Genomic DNA, 24,946 nt, shown 5'->3' with positions numbered 1-24,946 from the left:
TACATCCATTTTCTATACCACTTATCCTCACGAGGGTCATGGACATGCTGGAGCCTATCCCAGCTGTCTTCAGGCGAGAGGCGGGGTACACCCTGGACTGGTCGCCAGCCAATCACAGGGCACATAGAGACAAACAACCATTCACACTCACATTCACGTTCAATCGAATAAATATACATGCTGAAGCAATCTAGCCAATGTAAGATGAAAGGTGACCTGGCAGGTCCACAGATATTATAGATTAGGCTTAATCATTTAAATAAATTTTAAAGGTGACATTATAATATTGTTGCTTCGCAAGAGTTAGGTTATTTTTATTTTAGATGGTAATATCGGCACATGGAAGGGAGACATACCTGAGAAGTTTCTTGTGACCAGTAAAGTGGTTAAAATGGCCCCCTGCAGTGACAGGAAAGGGAAGGAGGAAGTGGAGGAAGGCGGCAGACAGAGTAGGATTGATTAGAAGGTTCCAGCAAGGAAAAAGCTCACTGTGACTTGTTACTTTTATTTGAAGTCAGAAAGGCAAAGTCATAAAGATAGACGGCTCCGGGGATTGCTGTTGCCGAAATAAAAAGATAACAGACATCTCACCTTGAGTTTCCTCCTGGCGTTGAATTTCTTCAGGCATTCCACAGTCTCCTGCCTGTGCATCATGGAAGCTACAGTGGACCGTTGCTACACGAGGAAAAAGATGGGAGGATTTTGAAGATTAGATGGGAAGGAAAATGTATGAAATGCATAATACACTTTGAGGGAAGGACACTTACGCAGATCCATGGGTGTTTGAGGGCCTCGGCGGCGGTGATGCGTTTACTCGGATTGATGGTCAGCATCTTGTTGATCAGATCTTTGGCCTCGGGAGTTACGGTATCCCACTCGGGGGATGGGAACTATCAAACAATAAAATTCACATGAGAAAGTAAAAGACAAATATTGTCAACACGGTCAACCCTCTGAATTTCCTCAATGTAGGATTCAAGATTAATAAATGGAATATATCATAATTATGATTTTATGATCTTCTAAATATAATTTTTTACCATTATTAGAGAGCTGTAGACATGAAATAACACAATTGATTTACTTAAGAAATGTTTAGTGGGGGTGAAGGACGAAACTCTCACTCATGAAACATTACTGACACCTAGTAGCCAGAATACTACATATACTACCTTTGTCCGTCAATATTTTTTTATAATATATTATATAATAATATGCCAAAGTCAATGGATTCCCTGTTTTCTGCCCCATGAATATTAATATCATCCTAATTTGTTTGGATATCCCTGTAGAGCAGGGGTCTCAAACACACAGCCCGTGGGCCAAATGTGGGACGCAGGACACTAGTTTGAGGCCCCCGCCTTGATATGAAAGTTTAATGTTAGTGCGGCCCGCGCAAGTTTGATATGGATGCTGTATGGTATCATGTACCCAGAAAAAATGATTACGTTTGATTAATGTTCATGTTAAAGGTTAAATAACTGTTAATAGTTATCCTCCCTATCCGTGTGGAAGTGGTAAGTTTTTGGCTATTTAAGTTTAAAGAAAATAACTTGAAGGCTACCGTTTTGGTCGCTAGCTCTCTAGTTTGCGAGTTAGCATGTGTCTCAAGACCCTGCAGTTGCGCAATATGTTGTAAATAAAAAAAAGTATAAATGTGACTATAGTCGTGTTTTGTCATGTCTACAGGGCTCTAATAATGCTTTGTTCATTTTAATCTGAAAAAAATAATTTGTCTACCCACCAACTTTATGTGGTTTCTTAAGTTTTTATTATCTGCCGTTTTATTATTATTATTATTATTTATTTTTATTTATTTATTATATTATTTTATTATTATATTCTATTTATTTATTACTGAGCTTTTCTTGTAGAAAATCGGAACCAAAGTATTGTATATTTAAGTTTAAGTATAAGTTTGTATATTTTTCTGTTTTTAATAAAAAATTTTTTTTTTTTTTTTTGGAAAACCTGATGCGGCCCAGCCTTGCCCAGACCCTAGCTCCAGTGGCCCCCAGGTAAATTAAGTTTGAGACCCCTGCTGTAGAGTATTTAAGATTCTGTGTGTGTGTATGTGTGTGTATGTGTGCAGATGATTGCACTTACATCATATGCCCCGGCCTTGATTTGTTGATAAAGGCGGTGCTGGTCTTCATCCCAGAATGGAGGGTAACCCACCAGCAAAATGTATAAAATCACTCCTAGGATGGTATGACATTTGATGTTCAGCACACAAACAACAAATACAGTAAATAGTATTCTGTAGCTTAATGTCAGTGTCCGTTATACTGTATTGTATATTTTCCAGATCACTTGGACTGAAGCATCATACAAATAACTTATTTACCACAGGCCCACATGTCCACTGGTTTCCCGTACGGGTCTTTCCTCAAAACCTCTGGAGACAAGTACCCCGGGGTGCCAGCAAAACCTGGAAGAGTGCAATGAAGCAATGGAAGAAATAGTGGATAATCTAGACAAGACAATGAGGGATGTGAAAAATACTCACCAAACCATGCCTGCTGGTCACCCTGCACCTCGATCGCCAGTCCAAAATCAGCCAACTTGACAGCAGCTCCCTTCAGCTTACTGGCTAAAAGAAGGTTCTCAGGCTGCAGAGTCAAACGGAGTGGAGTCAAAGTGGTTAGAGACAAGTGTCCAACAGACAGACAGACGTAAAACCTCATCAGTTAAACTAACTCTTGATGGAAAGTATTGGAGATTTAAGAATAAAGTGGTCTTAAAACCACACCTAGGGGGACTCCCTTCCTACAATATTGTTTATTTCTCTGCAAAAATGACAAAGATGTTGGTACACAGTTTTTTGCATTTTTGTACAGTACAATATATCCTTTGTGTGATTGGCTAAAGAATGGACATGGAATTGTCATTTCAGGACCGATCCATGTGCTTTATTATGATGTCACACGATTTACATAGCAGAGGCAGTTAGCGTACAATGCTGGGCTAAACTTCCCTACAGTTGTGGTCACAGATGCAGAAAGGTCTTTGTGAACCTTAGGCCATTTTAGATATCACTGTGCAATGAATTATACATTTTCTAACATTTACAGACTCTCAGCACAGACAGCCTATGAGATGTGAGTCGATGGCAGACCTGACTCAATCGGACACCGAAACCAGCTGACAAATGGAATATATCTACATAATAGTTTACATAGTGAGGAATAAATCTTCCATTATTGTAAAGCATCTGAAAATCTCAAGTGCAAACTATTGGAGGACAGCAAGACGTTCATTCTGTTTCCTGTCACACATGTTCACAACTGATTGGAACATATTCATGACAGCCTCTTTCCTCCGCATACCGTCACCCCGCGGGAGGTTATGAGCATGCAGACAAGCATCGGAATATTCATGACTTGGAAAATCTTTCAAATCACAGCATATTTTTGTACATAATTATGCAAATGCAGGGTCCTGATTTGTGATTGCGCTCGTTCCTGTCACTAGACTAACACACCAACCTCGACACACAAACGCAAGACTTAATAATCCTAATTCTCTGCAATCTTAGGATAAGTTTTAGAGGAAGACCATGTATAGTTAGCAGTTGCTATTGATACTCATTACAGTTTAACCAAACACTTTTGTCAATATCTGCGACATTCTGCATTTAAAAGTAGAAAGTGTTTTTACTGGCGAATTCCGCAATTCTGCCCCCGCTATTCCATTAACGAGGAGGCAACACTGTGGCAATCTTGAGGCACACAATAGATGGTCAGAGACAGTACAGGCAGAAAGGCTCAGTAATTGGGCAAGCATTAGCCAACACTGAACTCACAGTGAACTTGTCACAGTGAAGTGAACAGGGAGGTCACTCGACTAGAATACTAACTACAATCACGGTACAAACACACAAACACACATGGACAACTACTAATACAATGGACAATAATAAACAATAAGCAACTTTTTAAAAAACAATAGCCATAATATATCCCATCGATACATTTTCTATGCCGTTTATCCTCACTAGCGTCACAGGTATGCTGGAGCCTATCCCAGCTGTCTTTGAGCGAGAGGCGGGGTACACCTTGGACCGGTCGCCAGCCAATCACAGGGCACATATAGACAAACAACCATTCACACTCACATTCATACCTATGGACAATTTGGAGTCACCAATTAACCTAGCATGTTTTTGCAATGTGGGAGGAAACCGGAGTGCCCAGAGTACCCCGGGGTACCCGGACAAAACCCACGTACGCATGGGGAGTACATGCAAACTCCACACAGACATGCCCAAGCAGAGAATTGAACCCAGGTCTTCCCTGACTATGCGGCCCTGCCATAATATGTTATATTTTTCTATTTATGTTTAAGATTTTATGTGGAATACTTGATGCGAACCATACTCATTCTCCAGCGGACTCCAGGTAAGGTGCGTTTGAGGCCCCTGGTCCAAAAAGAACCGTGGCTAAAAAAACATCTAGTATTATTATATACAGTAGTTCAGGTTCAGATAAGCACAGCTGCCTTATACATTATACATACACATTCATAAACACACTGCTAAAATTATGTTATAGCTTTGCAAAAGTAGAAGTTTTCATAAAGCAGGTCTACAAAAGATATGTCACATTATAACTTTGTCCCGACACCTCCATCTGTCTTTTTGAATATAGCTTCCTGTATAATAGAACTTGACACAGTAACCAAAGATGTAAGGGGTCGGGTTATACAGACCTTCAAGTCCCTGTGGACAATCCCATTAACGTGGCAGTGATGAACACTCTCCAGGATCTGCTGTATGCAATGGCTGAGGGCAGAAGGAGTAAGTACAGTAAATAAGGGTAGTCATGTGACAAAATGTACAGCAAGGACATGAAGAGGAGAGATCCGAGAGGAAACAGGTCCATAACAATTCATCGTCATCCTCATCGGACATTTATGTATGGTGTTGTAGACAAACCCAAGCTAACAAACGAGAAGACGAATTGTTCCCTGTATTCCTTCATCCCAACCTACTCCGCACAACTAGCTGGCACGGCGAGGTAGGCCGTTTTTGATTAATACCGCAGGCATATGTCATTAATCACCTTTATAAATAGCTCTTTGAGATGCCTCCAAGGGGAGGCAGCTGCATCACACCTCGGCGACGACCATACGCGACACACACAAATACACAAGACCCGCAGTTGTCATCTGAGACGGCGTTAAAGGAGCGTAGCGTGCGTATTACCTGGCATCGGCCTCGCTGTAGTACTCGCGGGCGACGATGTCCTCAAAGAGCTCTCCTCCTGTCACGCTGATGGACACAAAAGGAAACACTTGTTTAACTGCAGCGCCACCATGTGGTGTATTTGTCAGAAAAATAATAGCACAGACAACAAAGCGGGGTTGCGTGTTTTGACAAATTTTCAGTATTTGACAGTCTTGGCAACAGATTACTCCCAAAACTATGTTGAGTGGTAGTGCATGGGCAAAGGAAGAACCCATTAAATGTTTTAGCAGATAAAGACAACGACATTAAATGCCACACAGTACTGATTCGAAAAAATTTGTGACACAATTTGGCTCATATTCTTTGAAATCAGCGTTGAGTGTTGTTTTTGTAAAAAGTTGCTAAAGTTACATAGGCTTAAGGGACACAAATGGTGTACCAGTCGGCTTTAGGAATGAATATCTTATGCTTGAATGTGACAAGTGGATTGTTTGTGGGAATATGTGACTTACAGATCAAACACCAAATAGTGGAAGCCCTCCTCTGATATGCTGTCATGGAGTCGAACTGCAGAGAATAAACAAATGAAAGTCAGCAAGTAGTACTGTACAGTATATGCCCTGCATGTTAAGTTTTCTGTACACAGCTAAGTATGCAAATAAGAAAAAAATATGTTCTGAAGTAGGATTTTAATGCTACATATTTTTATGGGTTACATCTCCTGGTGCTCCGATCGGTATCGGTATCAAATCGGTATCAGCTGATATCAGTGAAAAAGCAATATCGGCCGATACTTGCTTTATAACGTTGCAACGGTTCCAACCTGCTGTACTTGCAAGTGTGGGTATAATTTGGGGGTGAGTACCGCCTCAGTACGCATTTGGGAGCATGCATATACTATGTAGCATTTTTAGTGCAGGAGGAACTTTCATTGTGTGCGGGTCTGGGTCGGGCTACGCGTTTGAGCACGGTCATGGTGAGCGTGTGCGCTGCGCTTGAAAGGCGCATTGTGCACAGTGATTTCAGCAGTGGTACCGAGCTGATGGACAAGTGCCGGCATTTTGACTCCTCGCACAGAAGAGGGGGTCAGATGCATCTGCGGTACAGAAGGCAGCGGATGTGGCTGGAGGGGCACAGCAAGGGCAGACAAACCTGGTTTTCATTCAGGTTTTCAGTTAATAATGTGACAAGACTAAAAAAAAATGCACTATGAAATACAAAACGTTGTGTATACCAGCATTTTCTTCCTGTTCTGGTTCTTGTTGTTAAAAATAAATGTTATAAAATGAGTAGGTCTTCGCCATTTTCATTTTGTAAAAGTAGCTCTCACAAGAAAAAACCTTGGTAACCACCTAATATAGTCAGTAGTAAACATTTATACTTAATCTATGGAATCAGTATTGATATCAGTAGCGGACTATTTCACTCATGGATGATCAGGATCGATATCAGCACTGTAAACCCAGATCAGAACATCCCTATTTGTATCATAATTAATTATGCTGACAGCCAAGCACATACATGATTACGAGAATGGTGTGTTTAATGTCGTGGTCTGATTTTTTTCATATTTACAGCAAACACACCCATATTATCAAAGACAAGAGCAAGGATATGACTCATATGTACAATTCTAGTCTATGTTTTTTATGGCTTACCAATTACCAGTTAATGATATAACCTGCAATAATATAAGAATACACTAAATACAAATAGCCATCCGAATATATTGCTGAATGTGAAAGTGGAAGTTCGGAAAGAGGAAGTAAAAAAAGATGAAGGAAAAAAGAGAAACAAAACAAATAAGGAAATAGCCTATGTCTTTTTGATGACTCAGCTGAGAGATTGCGTACATAAATCATCATTAGGCACCACGTGCACACACGTAATGCACACATTTAGACGTGCATCTATTTTTTTCCTCTCTCACGCTTATTATTCACAATACCCAGAAGTGGGAATCACCAGGGACTACTCTGTGTGTATGCATGCACCCATTTTTGTATGAAGTATATGCAGCTCACCAATATTGGGGTGCTTCAGTAGACGGCAAATCCTGGCCTCTCTCTCCAGCTTTTGATGATCTGCAGGAGAGGATTGTGACACAAACACAAAGAAACATCGAGATAGGTTATTTTTAGAACAGTGATTGGCTTTCAGAATCATTTGACGTGACGGAGCTGCATTGTTGTCAGCGTATGTTTGAGTCTTTGCGCCGCTATGTGTGCTTGTGTTGGATGAGTGTGTGTGTGTCCATGCGTGTGTGCGTGTCAGGCTTGTGCAGCTCTTCTCTTATCAGAAGTGAAACTCTGGACAAAAATAATATGACCTGACGTGCCCTTGTGTGTGGCCCTTTAACAGGCAGTGACACAGTGTGCACATCAGCCCTTTACTGTCACAACCGCAAAAATGAACTCCTGCTACGGAAGGTGATGCTGTAAAAGGACAGCCACAGCATTAGGAACACCTACACACATATAAGAGTTGTGTCACAATATATGAATTATTGACAACCACAATGTAACCCATGCAACATCCTCAAATTGTTTATGATACATTATGTGTACACTGTGTACCACCCATACATTTTTTTAAACCGTTTAAATCCATTAGTGTCAAAGATGAGCTTGAGCCTATCGAAGCTGACTTTGGGAGAGAGGCGGGGTACACCCTGGACTGGTCACCAGTCAATCACAGGGCACATACAGACAAACAACCATTCACACTCACCTTCACACATATGGTTTATTTTAATCTCTCCAGTTAAGTCAACATGCATGATTTTGGAATGTGGGAGGAAGCCCGAGTAGCCAGTGGAGAGCCCACTACTATTACTACTACTATGTGCTGCCTGTGTGCCTGTTTTATGTACTGTATATGAAAATTTTTAAAATTTAAAACCAACTATATGAAAACTTGTTAAGCAGAGTTCCAATAATGGCAGCCAATGAACAGATATGTCCAATCACAATAATAATCCTATTCGCACAGAACTTCATAGAAAAGGGAAGACCTTATTTTGTCAACGATCCTCAGTTTTGGGCTTCCAATCCAATTCTTTTTATAGTCTTGCTTATCTTAACTAATATGAACTCAAATTCATAACTTAAAAGTAATCTGCCAAAAGAACAATGCTCGGCCAGTCAATTTTTCTTGTATCTATCAGTATTATTTTTGACCTTAATTTCAGTGATTTATTCTCCCTTTGCATTACAACAGTGTGATCCTTCTCCTTCTTCTCCTACACAAAATGTCAAGTCGCCCAGTCAAACTGACCAGTGTTGTGCACACACAAAGTCACTTTCAACAAACTCAACCAATGGGTGGCTAAAACTGTAATGTATCTACTAGACCACTACATAGCGCAACGATGCTCAAATTGTGCTTTGGTGGAAGCACATTTAAAGCAAGGTGTGTGTTTATGCAGCTCTTTTACATTACACAGACATCTGTAATGTATATCTGCTGATTCCCATTAGGAACAAATGATTGGAAGAAAAAAAAGTGTGTGAAATGAGTGAGGAAGCGCTGTGTTGAGGCGACCCACTTCAGCTTTGCTTCAGGACACACATAGAGCAAAAGAAAGGGAGGGAGAGGAGAGGAAAAGAGCAGAGGGTTCTACTTTTTTTTTCCAAATAAAATAGGACAACTATTTTTTACTCCCACCCTTTTCTCCTTCCTCTGCTCTTCTTGGTGTTTTTTTTAAATATGAGAATGAGTTCAGCTTAGAATACCAGGTGATGTTGTGTCGGCATCATTAGTGTTTATGTATGAGCTGCATCCAAAAGTGAAGATGCAGCTTATTTACAGTAAAGGTGAAATATATTGGTCACAGAGAAAGGCATTGTTACAACACAAAAGTAAGAACTACAAGAAGACTATACAGCAAAAGAGAAACGAGCATAAAACGCTGATGAAGAGTATGTGGATTTATGCCATCTGCTTTGTTAATCTTGTATTAATTATCCTTCCCATCATCTAAGTAATTCCTCTAATTAAATAAGTCATAAATGTTTCATTCAACATACTGTATATGCCTTATTGTTGTTATTGGCTTGACGTCACCATTTATTATATTCATTCATTTTCTACCGCTTATCCTCGCAAGTGTCGCGGGGGTGCTGGAGCCTATCCCAACTGTCTTCGGGCGAGAGGTGGTGTACATTGGACTGGTCGCCAGCCAATCACAGGGCACATATAGACAAACAACCATTCACACTCACATTCATACCTATGGACAATTTGGAGTCGCCAATTAACCTAGCATGTTTTTGCAATGTGGGAGGAAACCGGAGTACTCCACACAGAGATGGCCGAGGGCGGAATTGAACTACGGTCTCCTAGCTGTGAGGCCTGCGTGGTAACCACTCGATCACTGTGCAACCTCATTGATGATATTTTATTAGAAATGTAAAATTGTTGTCTTATAATTTTATTTTTATTAATGTTCATTGCAGGTATATGTTATATCTTAGATATAATTGTATTTTATATATAATTATTATAATTGATTTTATTATATAAGATTATTATAGGATATATTATAGGCTTCTGCACATGAGAAAGCAGCACTTGTGGAGAGGACAGTGTGATCTGATTTAGTCTGGGCTGCAGCGTCAGACCTAACCACAAATGCGGAAAAGGAGACGGGGTGACCCGGCAGCGACAAGGGCAGCTCAGTCATCACATCATTGGATGATTAGTGAAACCCTTTCAGCAAGGTCACTTATCCCTCGAAACGCTGCTTTTCTCTTACGCCGTAACTCAGTGACACTTCATCCCTTTCACCATTCACACTCATTCACATCCTTCTTTGCTAATGGACAACTTGATATTGATAATTAAATTATGCAAACAGAATTTGAATTGTTAATTATGGAGCCTATCCCAGCTGTCTTCGGGCGAGAGGCGGGGTACACCCTGGACTGGTTGCCAGCCAATCACAGGGCACAATGTGGAGTCACCTGTTTTTGGAATATGGGAGTACCCAGAGAAAACCCACGCACAGGGAGAACATGCAAACTCCACACAGAGATGCCTGAGCGGGAAATCAAACCCGTGCCTCCTAGCTGTTTACATAAACATGTAAAAATGGTGGGATTTCTAACAGTAACAAATGTATACTATATATTTTACCAGCGTTATGCTGTATTTAGCTGCACGGTGTTCAAGTGGTTAGCGTGACCTCACAGCTAGGAGGACCAGGGTTCGATTCCACCCTCGGCCATCTCTGTGTGGAGTTTGCATGTTCTCCCCGTGCATGCGTGGGTTTTCTCCGGGTACTCCGGTTTCCTCCCACATTCCAAAAACATGCTAGGTTAATTGGTGACTCCAAATTGTCCATAGGTATGAATGTGAGTGTGAATGGTTGTTTGTCTATATGAGCCCTGTGATTGGCTGGCGACCAGTCCAGGGTGTACCCCGCGACCCTCGTGAGGAAAAAAAAAAGCAGAATGAATGCTGTATTTATGAATTGTTACCATTTTATGGGGAATGAGATTTTTTTTCCTGGGAAAAAATGGTTTTGAATTTTTTTTTTTTTTGGGGGGGGGGGTCCATTGTATAGACTTACTATCTACTGAAAATTATTCAATACACATCGATTATTGTCTACATAGCTGGCAACACAAGCGACTACCAAGATAATTGTGTCTTTCCTATGCAGTCAGGCATGATGGTGGTAGCAATTCCAACATGTACTGTGACATTTCGAGTAGAGCATGATCTTGGGAAACTGGGGCAGTTTTCCAACATGATAATGAGACTAAACACAACTCCTAGATGACAAGTCCCTTGCTGAAAAAGCTGAAGGTGAATGTGGTGGAGTGGCCAAGTATAGCTCCACATCTGAACACAATTGAGCACATAATTGGTGCTACTATAATGGGACAAAATAACAATCAATCAGCTGGAGGACTCGCTCTCGCATGAATGCTCGATAAATGTTCTGAACTCCTACTTTCATCCCACAGTCATCCATCTATCCAGTCATTATCTATGGCATTTATCCTCATGAAGGTTTATTTCTATCCTAAGTAGGCCTATCAGATTGTTTTGTATAATGCAAGTACAGTATCTACATTTGGCAACATTTTAGCATGTTTTTAAAGTGAATCCCTGCGCTTGTTCATCATAACACTCCCTCACTCCGCTCCATCATTTTCTACCTTCACTTTTCTCTTTCACTCGCTCCATCCTCCACAGGTAGTCCACCCCCCAGCCGGCTGGACATCTGTTGTCTAGCAACTCCAGAACCAATCAGAGCTGGCAGGCCTCTCCTCTCTCTGCAGTGGAACCAAGCCTGCATTCAAATGTCTGACACTGAGAGAGTTTTTGCTCACAACTATATCACAACTCTTCACAGGTAAAGACAGAGAGACCCAAAACAAGAGCATGCCTTCTTTAAAATGCACTTTGTGTAGTAAGTACATCCTCAAGTGCAACAACTGTTCTTGCAATAACTCAAGCTATACATATAGTGCAGTAGCAAAAATTATGGAGGAATTATGGAGAAATTATGCAGACACACGAGCCTGCTAGTAGCTTGGCAATACTTGACAGAATGGTCAGAATTTGTCTCTATTTATCTGTTATTGATTTATTTATTTATATAATTATAATTAATGTATTTGGTACTCTTTTCCTACAATTTAAAGGACCTAAAACCAGTCATTCAAACAGTGCTTCATTGTTCCCCAGCCATTTCATTAGGTACACGTGCAATACAAGAGAAAAATTATATGACAAATTAGACACAAAGAGGATATTGTAGTACAGTGTGGTTCCATAGCACTGCAAACTATCCATCCATCTATTTTCTATTCCGCTTATCCTCACTAGGGTCACAGGGGTATGTTGAAGCCCAATTCCGACTGACTCTGGGCGAGAGGCGGGGTACACCCTGGACTGATCGCCAGTCAATCATAGGGCACATATACACAAACAACCATTCACACTCACATTCATACCTATGGACAATTTGGAGTATCTAATTAACCTAGCATGTTTTTGGAATGTGGGAGGAGAAAACCCACGCATGCACGGGGAGAATATGCAAACTCTTTTACAATATCAATCAAAATGAGCATTTGCATAATTTTTGATACTGAATTGTTACACAGTAACATCATACTGTTAACTAGCAGTGTTTAGTAAATCCAGAAATGACGTAACATGGCTTGAATGCTGTTTATTCCTGTGTTGTTTATTAGCCTCTCTTTCCCTCTGCCAGGTGTTTACTCTGCTTCACTTTGTGTTCCTGTCTTCTCATGCAGTCTTTTCTCTCGCTCACATTTCATGTCAGTTCATATATTCTCTCTCTCGCTAAATATGGTCACAGTGGACTTTGCAGGAAGTCATAGTACAGCAGTGTAATGGCAATGAATACACACTTGCACACTCACCCACACAAACACACTGCTGCAGTGCGGTTGCAGATATAAGAATGAAGTATAGCAGTGAATAGAGACACAGGAAAATAAAATGTGGCATTGGCTATAGATGAGAATCTTCCTGATTCATCCCAGACTTATCAGCGAATGGTGAAATATGTGAGTAATTTAGACGCCCATAAAGATGCCTATTTTTGACACAAGACTCAAGACTCCAAGACACCAAACCTCCTGCTTTATGCCTCATACATTTACTGTATTAAATCCAGTATACACGTCTCCATCCATCCATCCATTTTTTATACCGATTATCCTCTGGAGGGTCGCAGGCATGCTGGAGCCTATCCCAGCTGTCTTCGGGCGAGAGGCGGGGTACACCCTGGACTGGTCGCCAGCCAATCACAGGGCACATATAGACAAACAACCATTCACACTCACATTCATACCTATGGACAATTTGGAGTCACCAATTAACCTAGCATGTTTTTGGATACTCAAGCACGCACAGGGAGAACATGCAAACTCCACACAGAGATGCCTTGCAGGGAATCAAACCCGGGTCTCCTAGCAGTGAGGCCTGCACGCCAACCACTTCTACACCATGCAGGGGGGCATCTCAATCTGATAATTTGCAGGGTCGCAAATTCCAAATCACCAATGTGCGAGGATCGACTGCCCTGTTTTGGTCATTAGTGTTTTTGCTTTGTCGTGGGCAGCAGGGCGGTTGAGTGGTTAGCGCGCAGACCTCACAGCTAGGAGACCAGGGTTCAATTCCACCCTCGGCCATCTCTGTGTGGAGTTTGCATGTTCTCCCCGTGCATGCATGGGTTTTCTCCGGGTACTCTGGTTTCCTCCCACATTCCAAAAACATGCTAGGTTAATTGGCAACTCCAAATTGTCCATAGGTATGAATGTGAGTGTGAATGGTTGTTTGTGCCCTGTGATTGGTTGGCGACCAGTCCAGGGTGTACCCCGCCTCTCGCCTGAAGACAGCTGGGATAGGCTCCAGCACCCCCGCGACCCTCGTGAGGAAAAAGCGGTAGAAAATGAATGAATGAATGCTTTGTAGTGGACAAACTAAGAAGTGCACATTTCACTACATGTTACACAAGGTGATGGATGAACATACTAATAATAACTAATAATAACTTACTAATAATCAGTTTACAAATTAGCGGAAATCATCATGAGGAACAGTTGTGGTGTAAAGTAATTAAGAGTTTAAATGAAAACTATGTTGTGGCATAACTGCAACATCTTCTGCCTAACAGCGGCTAAATAGTCCTCCTCCATATGGTTCCATTCCAGCCCTTTCAGAAGCTGAGGGGCTCTAATGAAACCCGGAGGGACAATGAAACACTGTCACTCTCCTCTAGGTCCCAATAGAGGCAGAATTATGAGACTGATTACTCCCTTGCTTTCTCTTTGGAGGAGAAACTGAATGTGGCTGGTGCCAGAGATAAAACTGTCCCCAGAGTCCGGCGAGGAGTCTCATAATGTACTGTACATCTGCCTCACACACACATTAGATGAATATGTTAAAAACGGTGCAAACATTGTGGTAAGACAACAAATGCTGCCAATTACACCTCCAAAAAATGCGTGCACAAGCTCAGTATTGTGTATCACGATGCACAATCCGGTCTATACAAGCCAATGACATCTAATACAAGAACCACAACAATAAATATATATTTTTTAAACAGTGCAACTGTAGCTGATAATGTCCACCAAACAGTAATTGTTGTTGTCATCATATCCTTACCCACCCACCCATCCATCATTTGCCTTCTCCGGCTGCGAGGTGACAGTGATATTCACTGCAGCACCATATCTACAGTATGTCCTCGGTCTATTAATACTTGATCACCCTGGACTGTTGTGTATGCCACCGCTCCTGAATACTTGACCAGGGGGGACCGGGGTGAATATTTCAACTATGGAAGCACACGAGACAGAGAACACGTGTGTTGTGGGATTGTTTTCAGGGTTACAAGTCGATTAAACCAAGGATGATGAGGACGCACAATCGAACAAATATCTGCGCTTATCTCTTGAGTTACTCACCTTGATGCATACTTGCTTCTTTTAAAGTTTGTACTGAAACCACATTGTTTGATTTCAAGTGTAAAGTCTATTAATACAGGTAGCGACAATGCTCTCCAGTGCTATTTGAAACTCGCTACCGTAGTAGAAGACCAGCAGCGATTGTTAGTGTACTGCCATTAAGTCACACCTTTCTCTTGCTGTGCCTTAGAAAGTGTTTGCCTTTAAGTTAAATAGCCTAATGCTACATTTTCAATGTAAATTAGCCTTGAATTTTATTTATTTAAAGTAGCCTTGCCTATGTAACGGATGTTGGCCAGTGTATGTTGGTAAAACCTCACTAAGTCATCCTCAGTTTGAATCTCACGGTAACACGACGGTAATCACGATAAACAAGGAATTACTCCTATTTAATTGAATCTTCTTTATTCAGTTTATCGACAACATTAGTCAAACACCAATTTAAGCACTACATGCTACCGAGCTAAATAGTTCACTTCTAATGTTTTTATTCTAAACTTCATTCATTCATTTTCTACCGCTTTTCCTCACGAGGGTCGCGGGGGTGCTGGAGCCTATCCCAGCTGTCTTCGGGCGTGAGGCGGGGCCAATCACAGGGCACATATAGACAAACAACCATTCACACTCACATTCATACCTATGGACAATTTGGAGTCGCCAATTAACCTAGCATGTTTTTGGAATGTGGGAGGAAACCGGAGTACCCGGAGAAAACCCATGCATGCACGGGGAGAACATGCAAACTCCACACAGAGATGGCCGAGGGTGGAATTGAACCCTGGTCTCCGAGCTGTGAGTTCCACTAGACCACCGTGCCGCACTATTCTAAACTTTTCAAATGTAACTTTTCAAGGGTTTCAAATGGAGTGGGGAAGAAAGACAAAGTAAGAAGCCAAAACTTACCACTTCCACAAGGAATGGGAGAAGAACTGTCAGACATGCCATGGCTGACGCCACACTCTAGTGCGAAGGTCATGTAGGGTAATGTTTTTTCAATGTAACATTACTGACATGAATCCTACATATTAACTGTCTTTCAATATTTTTGGACTAATTATAGTCAATAGTCAACCAAGAAACTTTTTTTTTAAAGCCTGTGATAAAGTAAGGGAGATGTAGTGACAGACAACTGTATTGTAATATGCATTGTTATTGCTGAATTTCAAGCCATACAGTATCGCCACATCTTTGTATCCCACTAATCACAGAGGTTGTTTAAATTGCTTAAGTAAGATACATTCAAAGATGGACACTCTCCTTTAGGTTGGTGATTTAGTCAGTTGCACACAAGCAGTACAGCTAGCCGGACAAGTGAGCATTGACTAAAATCAATCAAATCAAGCCGGCTTATTTGTAAAAGATAAGTCAGTGTGTGTGTTTGTGTGTGTATGTCCACGCGTGTGTATGAGAGAGCGCGAGAGAGACAGAGAGTAGAAAAATCAACATATATTTTTAGCTCCAAGTACCCAGTGAGTCATTTGATCGCCCTCCTTCTCCTCCATGTTCCCTCCCTGGCTACCGTGCCTTCTGTCTCTCCTCTTCCTCATCCTTTATTTCAAAGGAGCAGTCGCAGCAGCAGATGACAATAGATGATGAAGACAGAAGAGAAAAAGAAAAGCAAGCGGACCGATCTTTATGTGATGTGTATACCACTGAATAATTAGTACACATATCATCACTGTTACCATGACACCTCATCATTAGAGAATGCAGGGTTTCCCCTAGCTTTTTTTGAAGCTGTGGTGGTGGGCTGCATGGGAGGAGGATTGCCGCTGCTACGTCACTTTAGCAAGTTTTTCTTTGATATTTAAATTTTCTGTTAGTAATAATTAGGGTCATTTTCACAGACTTGAACAAGAAATGCATTAACTATTAAATACCTTTCTCTCTGCCTTTACTTTTTTCTCTCATTATCTGTTCAGTGCCAAAAAGGCAGAGAGGCAATTCCGGTGCATGTTTTCAAAATAAACCAGGAGTGCAACAATTACTCAAAAACCTTGACTACAAAAAAGTTGAAGATTTTTTTCCTGCTTTGAGATATCGCATACGTCACCAACGTACTTAACGTCACCCACGCAGACTACGAACAAAAAAGCCAAGGCAATGAAAGAATTTAATACAAAATGTAAAAAAGCCAGAATATGTGGTGAAACAGAAAAACGAACAAGGTAAGGTATATCCGTTGTAATAGGCGCCACACACGGTATGAGACAAACGACTACAACTGGTGAAACTCGCCAACATGCAGCAAACGATGCACATGGAAGGCGATGTGATCACATCCAAAGCAAATTCCACGAGTCTCCCACGGTTTTGATTGACTGTCTTGCTAGTGTCAGACTTTGCAGGTATTGAAGATACATTTACATAAATGTCTGTAAAAATGAATGTAAAGTTGAATTTAAACTGGCAACAACGAGTTCCCATTTTTCTTTTTAAATGCAAGTGTAAAAGCAAGTACAGTTTTCTAGGACGCGTCGCAAGCCAGTGCCAAACACCCACTAATTTCGCGTGTCGCATGGCTGGACGGTGACATGCAATAATCGCCCTTTCCCGCAGGTCCAATTGAAAATGAATGGAGTAGCGGCGATGTCACCTCCTGTGTGTGGCACCCATTATGTAACTCAACCACCATTGCTCGCCCATTCCAACAAGCCAAAATGGCTTTTATTTTGTTCATGGAGAAGATGCCACTAGCTTGACCCTGATGAAGTGTTTTCAACTTGAATTTGAACATTGCTAAAGTTGAGAATTGTTACACATCTTCTAGAGGACCGTTCCAGATTTTGGCAGCATAAAACTGAAACGCAGCCCCACAGTGTTTCGTCATGACACTGGGCACTCGAAAGAGACCGCTACCGTCGAAGTGAGTGAAGAGATGGTGGGTATGGTAATTTTATGTTGTTACTGTTTTAGTTCACTTCTAATGTTTTTATTCTAAACTTCATTCATTCATTCATTTTCTACCGCTTTTCCTCACGAGGGTCGCGGGGGTGCTGGTGCCTATCCCAGCTGTCTTCGGGCGTGAGGCGGGGTACACCCTGGACTGGTGGCCAGCCAATCACAGGGCACATATAGACAAACAACCATTCACACTCACATTCATACCTATGGACAATTTGGAGTGGCCAATTAACCTAGCATGTTTTTGGAATGTGGGAGGAAACCGGAGTACCCGGAGAAAACCCACGCATGCACGGGGAGAACATGCAAACTCCACACAGAGATGGCCGAGGGTGAACCCTAGTCTCCTAGCTGTAAGGTCTGCGCGCTAACCACTAGACCGCCGTGCCACCCGTGGAAGAATATATATGTAGGAATTATGACTTTAAAGGGGACCTATTATGCAAATTTTTCATCCTTTTGTATTGTGTTGTGGACTCCTAGAGAGCAGCTACACACAATAACCAGCACAGAAAGCTTTCTAGATCTTCCAGAATCTGCACCTATTCCATCTGGATTTCATGATTCCTCCAAAAACGCCTGCTATGTTGTGGTTGGTTACGATCTCAAGGAGGAATCCAACTTTATAAGAGTTGATATTAAAAGGTGATTTATCTTTTTAAAAAACAACCATTCACACTCACATTCATACCAATGGACAATTTGGAGTCACCAATTAACCTAGCATGTTTTTTGGAATGTGGGAGGAAACCGGAGTACCCGGAGAAAACCCACGCATGCACGGGGAGAACATGCAAACTCCACACAGAGATGGCCAAGGGTGGAATTGAACCCTGGTTTGAGGTCTGCGCGCTAACCACTAGACCGCCGTGCCGCCCAATTCTAAACTTAAAGGGTTTCAAATGGAGTGGGGAAGAAAGACAAAGTAAGAAGCCAAAACTTACCACTTCCACACTTCCAAAGAGACCACTATGGTAATGGTGGGTATGGTAATTTTATGTTGTTACTGTCTTAGTTTTACACAATACATAATGAATAAGAACATAAGATTTCTATACTGTTTTTACAGACATTCTGCAAAAACACTTGCCAAAGATCTTCAATAAGACAGAAGCGCTCCTCTGGTTTTAAGAACCCACTGCAAAAATGCTAGACAAAGATCCTCTACATGACACAAACAAGGGCACCCGTATCCAGCAAACACATACATAAACAGATGATACCCACACACATAGCGGCGAGCCCATCACAAGCAAATATGAAGTGACAAAAGCTGGCAGACAGGTTTGCGGTGACACTGATGCATAAAAGGAGGAGGAACACACACACACACACACACACACACACAATGGTGTAATGTTCACTTTCTCTCCCCTTTGCTTCATCTCTCTTTCTCCTGCTTCCTCTCATGCTTCGACTCATCTGCTGCTCTTAATGAAACGCTACATAATCAGGATTGCAGATTGCAGGACGGACTGTCTGTTCATACATGTGCAAACACTGCTGTGCTCTTCCTGCATTTCCAGCAACCAATCCTTTGCTAAACCCCATTCGACATACATGCATGGGCAAGCACACACACGCACTCATGCACACGCACACTCACACACAAACACATTGAGGGCACGGGTCAACATGGGGGTGGGCGGGGGTTTGCTGCGATCCTACCAGAGAGGAGGAAGTCAGCATTGCAATTGTACGGCTTATCACAGAAAGAACGTAAGACCATATCTGACACAGCAGCTATGTAAACATCTACACACAAATGAAGGGGGAAAAAAAAAAAAAAGAGATAGCACATGTTTGTGTGTGAACGGCGTGCATACGTGGTGAGGTATCCCTTTGCAGTTATTTTTGGACAGATTTTTTCCCAGCATGCAAGCGGCGAAGCACTGATCCCTCTGCAAAAGGTGTCCATTACTGACGGCGCACTCCAGGGTCACATGAGCGCGCGAAAGAGCAAATTGTTGAGGAAAGAAAGAGGCGGAGTCAGCAAAGGGGTTTTAAAGACATGATAGTGATAGCGGGTGAAGACGGGAATAGATGGTGACGTGGTTGTCTTGAAGAAAACGTGCTAAATATTCAACAGCACGATATAGTATTGTAATGGCTAAAAGGAGGTACAGGTTCCTGTACAGTACAGCTCCAAGGGAACACAATGTCAGAAAATTCTCCATGAGCACAACAAATTGTGCAAAAGTTTGACATGTTAGGTTTTTAAAATAGACTTTTAATGAGGTTCTAACAGTAATAGAGAACATTTATCATCTCTCTCACTTGTTTACTCTACTTTTTTAAGCTTTTGAAGTTCTGGGTTTTCATTACGTCATAAAGGAAAAAACGCCTTCCTCGTGGACATGATACTGACACTGGCCCGCCCCTCGGGAGATGAGATGTACTGTATATGAAAAAAACAAAAAAAGCCGGCTTCACATCTTGAAATGCAGCCTGGAGTTTTGCCAACTATGCATCAGTCAGCTACAGACCTGGGAGCTGTCATTTTGATCATTTAGTGTTCTTCAGCAACCTACCATGATGTTTCTGTTAAAATGTGAAATTAATGTAAGCACTGTAACTCACATAGCTATGCTAGTGTTGCCAACCTTTGTGTCTTCCTGTAACACTGTTTAACCCCAAAAGTAACGTTGAATTTTGCTTTTTTTTTTCACAGGAGCTAGAAATCACAGTCTTTTGCATCTTGGGTGTGAATTTCAGACTTGAAAGTAATGTATTTCTGTCCCAGCAGGGGGCAACAGTTCTATTTTCCTCCAATCGGCAGCAACACTCGGATATAAAGAAGACAGAAGTTTGTGTATTGCGTACTGAGAGAGTATAATGGTGACGGTTATGAGGAAATACAGCACTGACAAAAGTACAAGAGTTTGCCTGGCTGTGGATCTGTTGTGATCGTCGTCTATAAACAGTTTGCCCGTGCACACACGTACACACACACGTTTATAGTTTACACACACGCAGACATCTCTAAATACTTCAAACACATGCAAACATCTGGAAATAGATGATTGTTTTGTGTTATTTTCTACATCTGTGAATAAATGTAGTTATTTTGTCATAAATATCTTTTTTCCTGTGTTTTTTTTGTTGTATCAGAGAAGTAAACAACTCTTCAGATGTTTAGGGTGTCACTAAATATGGACGTCCGTTCTGCTTCACATTGTTTTTTTTTGGTCAAAATCGGGCGTTTTAGTTGAAACTACCCTTCTACTGCCAATTTATAAAGACCCAAAAAAGCTAGAAACAAACTTTTTTTTCTGATGAAAGAAGAGTACAAAGTTTCTTTAAATAGTTTCAATGTTTATGTAGTCCTAAAACGCAATATTCTGTGGGTATTGAAAGTTCAACAAATGGAGCTCTCTTCTTTAAAAATGTCTGGATGTGAATGAGTTATTCATTCATTCATTTTCTTATCCTCACGAGGGTCGCGGGCGTGCTGGAGCCTATCCCAGCTGTCTTCAGGTGAGAGGCGGGGTACACCCTGGACTGGTCGCCAGCCAATCACAGGGCACATATAGACAAACAACCATTCACACTCACATTCATACATATGGACAATTTGGAGTCGCCAATTCACCGGAGTGCAGAAAAAAAACACACATGCACAGGGAGAACATGCAAACTCCACACAGAAATGGCCGAGGGTGGAATCGAACTCAGGTCTCCTAGCTGTGTGGCCTGCGCGCTAACCACTCGCCTGACATGCCATTCCGTTAATGCTACATTAAGTGCATGATGGCACTTCTTCTTCTGTTGAAGGTGGGCGTGGACAAACACAGCTCATTAGCCTTAAAGCTACAGACTCACAAAATGCAGTCTTCCAAGTACGGAACCACTTTGAAACTAAATTCCAATTTTAAGGTATACATTTTGGCTAACACACTTAAACTACACCATTATGGGACTTCAGTGACTTATTTACAATTGTTTAAATGTTCAAGCATACACTAAGGTCAGATCAGAAAAAATGCTTGCATGTTCCATAAAATTTTGGATGCTCACCAACATATATACAGGAATCATCCTTTAAATAATGCACACCTAAGCATCAAAAAATCTTGTGAGCTAAAAATTAGCACACTGACAAACAAAAAATTATTAAGAGAGAAATATAATAAAAATAACAACAAATCATGATTTTTCACCATAAAATGACTCTTTAAAGCTTCAGCACAATAACAAAAGTGGCAATCTCCTGCTCTTTCTAAATTCAATTTTAGATACAAAGTTCACATGATGAGAGGCCTTGTGCGGAAAAAAGATTGCAATTGGTTCATGTTAGCAAGAAGGGACGCCATTGGCTGAAGAGGAGGAGGAACGGCGACAGCGGGGGGCCGCCATTGGTTACTATGCACTCTTAGTTGTGCCTGGGTCATGCGCATGTGTGCCTGCAAATGCATCTATTTGTGAGTGTGTGTGAGCTAGTGTGTCATAATGTGTATGAATGTATGTGTGCGCGTGCATGTGTGTGTTTTAAGCCTGCAGGCAACCAGGCCAGTGGCTACAATTACAGTGACGGATGTGAAAGAACTGGGTCGGCTTCGCAACAGATCTACCCCTGGGACAACAAGACCAGCCAGAGCCTTTAATCGATTTAGAACATATGTACACACACATATATAAGTAATATAATGCATATAGGTAATATACTGAAATTTTGCAGTATATTTAATATGCAGTGCAATTAAAAAAAAAAAAAAAAGTGATTATCTGTCCGGTGTCTCTCTCCTGCACAAACACACTGGCTCTCTCTAAGAGCTCGGAGCGCCATCATCTAGGGGCTGCAATATTCATACTTCATGCACGCGTAACTCAGCGCACATGGGACTTGTCCTCCTATTTGTATAAATGTGAGCACCGAGGTTTTTTTGCACATCTTTGTGTTTGTGGCCTACCTCTGGCAGAGAGCTTCTTAGTGTTGATGATTTTAGCAGCATACTCTTGACCAGAGGAGATCTTCACACATCGCCTGACCACAGAGAAGGCTCCCCTAGGCACAGGGAAATACAACATATCGTCATATTCAAAATAGGTCATAGTAGAACAAAGGGTTCTTCAACTAAATTCAAACAGAACAATGTTAAAAGATTGTTGATATGACAGGAGTACACTGTTGAAGGACACTGTACTGTGAAAATGCTAGTCAAAGATCTTCTATACGACAGTTTTTAAGGATCTACTGCAATAACACAAATAAAAAATATTCTACATGATAGGAGTGCCAGACTGCTTTTCGGACCTACTGCAAAAACACTCATCAAAGATCCTCTATGTAACAGAAGCGCTTTTCAATTTTCAAGAAACTTGTCAAATCTCCTGTACATGACAAGGTACTGTTGCACAGGATCTGCAAAAAATGCTCATCAAACATCTATACGGCAGGTGTTTTTGCAAAGATTGTCTATATCAGTGCCTGCAAACCTTTTTTAATCCACGAACCGCTTCACATTCAAATAAAACCTCTGGTGGAGGGAACAACAACGACGTGAAAAACAAAAACTGGAAACATTTTAACTATTTGTGGCAGCATCGGAGAAACTTTGACTTTGTTTCGGCACAGATAACTATGGTGTGTTCAAGGACCACTGGGAGTAAACACTCCATGAAATACTATGGGCTTCTAACAGTATATTATTTTTCTGAGAAAATAATAGCTTTTATTTCCAAAAATTGATATACATTTAAAATAAAATTTAATGTAGTTATTTGTATAATCATTATGATTAGCATGCCGGCCACACAGCAAGGAGACCTGGGTTCGATTGCCCGCTCGGGCATCTCTGTGTAGGCTTTTCTCCCTGTGCGTGCATGGGTTTTCTCCGGGTACTCCAAATTAGGTATGAATGTGAGTGTGAATGGTTGTTTGTCTATATGTGCTCTGTGATTGGCTGGCGACCAGCCCAGAGTGTACCCCGCTGGGATAGGCTCCAGCATGTCTGCGACCCTTGTGAGGATAAGCAGTATAGAAAATGAATTGAAGAAAGTTGTCTTTTTTTGAAAAGCAATTCAAAGATCCTTTGAATTAAATAAATAAATATGCACATTAGCGTTCAATAAGCTCATCAGAACTTACCTTTATACATTCTCACATATTTGAGACCAAATATGAGATGAAAGAAAAATGGCAAAAATACAGTATAGTAGTCTATCTGTGCAGCATGGGAGAAAGTTAGCACATGCACAAAGTTGCGTTCAAGGACAGTCGAACCAAGTGGGACTTGTTGCCACTTGAAATAAACAACATATACATGCAAAATGTCCCATATTTTCTATATGTACTTACATAACATTTGATGTAGTTATTTAAAAATCTTTTTGTGTTTGTTTTTTTAAATCATTGCACCTGAAAGCTTCCCCCAGCCCGGTTTGGTCCCGCCCACAGACCGGTACCGGGCCACGGCCGGGTGGTTAGGGACCCCTGCTCTATATGACAGTAGCACTGCTATTCTGAAGACCGACTGCCTAAACCCGAGGATGTTTGACATCCTCTCTTTTTTGGAACCTACAAAAAAATCACAAGCCTAAGATCCTCTATATGACAAGAAAGATCTACTCTCTACTCTTGTATAGATCAGCTGCAAAAACATGAGTTGCTCACAAGTTTGAAGTGAACGCAAGGGCCGGTCTGATGCTATTCACGGGCTGGATATGGCCTACAAATTGGATAGTTTTGGTATGATTCATAAAGGAGCCATGATATGCAACAGAATGTCGTGCAGCACTATACCACTGTAAACCACAACCACAATAATAAATCCTATTGTGCAAGTATACCTAATGTGTTCTTTAAGAGTATATATTCATTGTTAAGTTATAAAATCCTGAACAAAGATTCCCATAGCAGTGCTTTGTGGAGTTTTGAAACCCAAAACGGCAGGGAAATAAATTCAGTAAAACTCATTCAATGTTCAATTGCACCAGGAGAGAAGTTAGTTGAAGTTTAAGGTTAAGCCTTATTTAGTGAGCCTGTCAAGTTTTATGAAGCAGCCCTCAGCTGCCAAGTGGGGGGTGGGGGTCACCTCAAACGCAACTGAGTTAAAAATAAATAATTTACAGTCGTATTTCAGCATCGTAAAGGTGAGCTTTGCGGTTGTTGCTCAGCCAGCCAGTCAGCCAGCTTCAGGTACACAGTGTCCCTGACGTAAGAGCTTTTTAAAAACAGACAAAGGTGGTTCGTAACAAAATTGTCATGGTCGGAGTGTGTTGGGACACATGTCAAGACCCCAAGAAAAAGTAGGTCAGCTATATTTGAGATAGCTGCATCTCTAAATGCAGCCTTGGACAGGACTGCCTGCCTCAGCTCCCCTCAGCTCTACGCAAACACACACACACACACACAAACATACACACACACAGCCTTTTGCTATTCATCCCTTGTCTG

At 41.4% G+C, this 24,946-nt stretch overlaps 1 protein-coding gene across 13 annotated transcripts in view; it reads right to left on the bottom strand.

The window, feature by feature from the left end:
* Window positions 1-24,946, bottom strand: part of camk2d2 (calcium/calmodulin-dependent protein kinase (CaM kinase) II delta 2) — a 41,239-nt gene that overhangs the window by 13,725 nt on the left and 2,568 nt on the right. For all 13 annotated transcript variants that reach the window (XM_058064580.2, XM_058064597.2, XM_058064589.2 and 10 more), the window contains exons 2-12: window positions 22,461-22,555; window positions 7,213-7,272; window positions 5,701-5,755; window positions 5,207-5,272; window positions 4,711-4,783; window positions 2,510-2,612; window positions 2,348-2,431; window positions 2,107-2,201; window positions 768-890; window positions 592-675; window positions 357-399 (exon numbers count right to left, since the gene is read on the bottom strand). In XM_058064580.2, coding sequence (XP_057920563.1) covers window positions 357-399; window positions 592-675; window positions 768-890; window positions 2,107-2,201; window positions 2,348-2,431; window positions 2,510-2,612; window positions 4,711-4,783; window positions 5,207-5,272; window positions 5,701-5,755; window positions 7,213-7,272; window positions 22,461-22,555 — 881 coding nt within the window. The remainder of the gene's footprint in view (window positions 1-356; window positions 400-591; window positions 676-767; window positions 891-2,106; window positions 2,202-2,347; window positions 2,432-2,509; window positions 2,613-4,710; window positions 4,784-5,206; window positions 5,273-5,700; window positions 5,756-7,212; window positions 7,273-22,460; window positions 22,556-24,946) is intronic.

This window comes from Doryrhamphus excisus, linkage group LG9 (genome assembly GCF_037039965.1).
Source record: "Doryrhamphus excisus strain RoL-2023G ecotype Guam linkage group LG9, RoL_Dexc_Guam_v1.1, whole genome shotgun sequence".
Classification (NCBI taxonomy): Eukaryota; Metazoa; Chordata; class Actinopteri; order Syngnathiformes; family Syngnathidae; genus Doryrhamphus; species Doryrhamphus excisus.
This window is presented reverse-complemented; position numbering and strand designations above follow the sequence as displayed.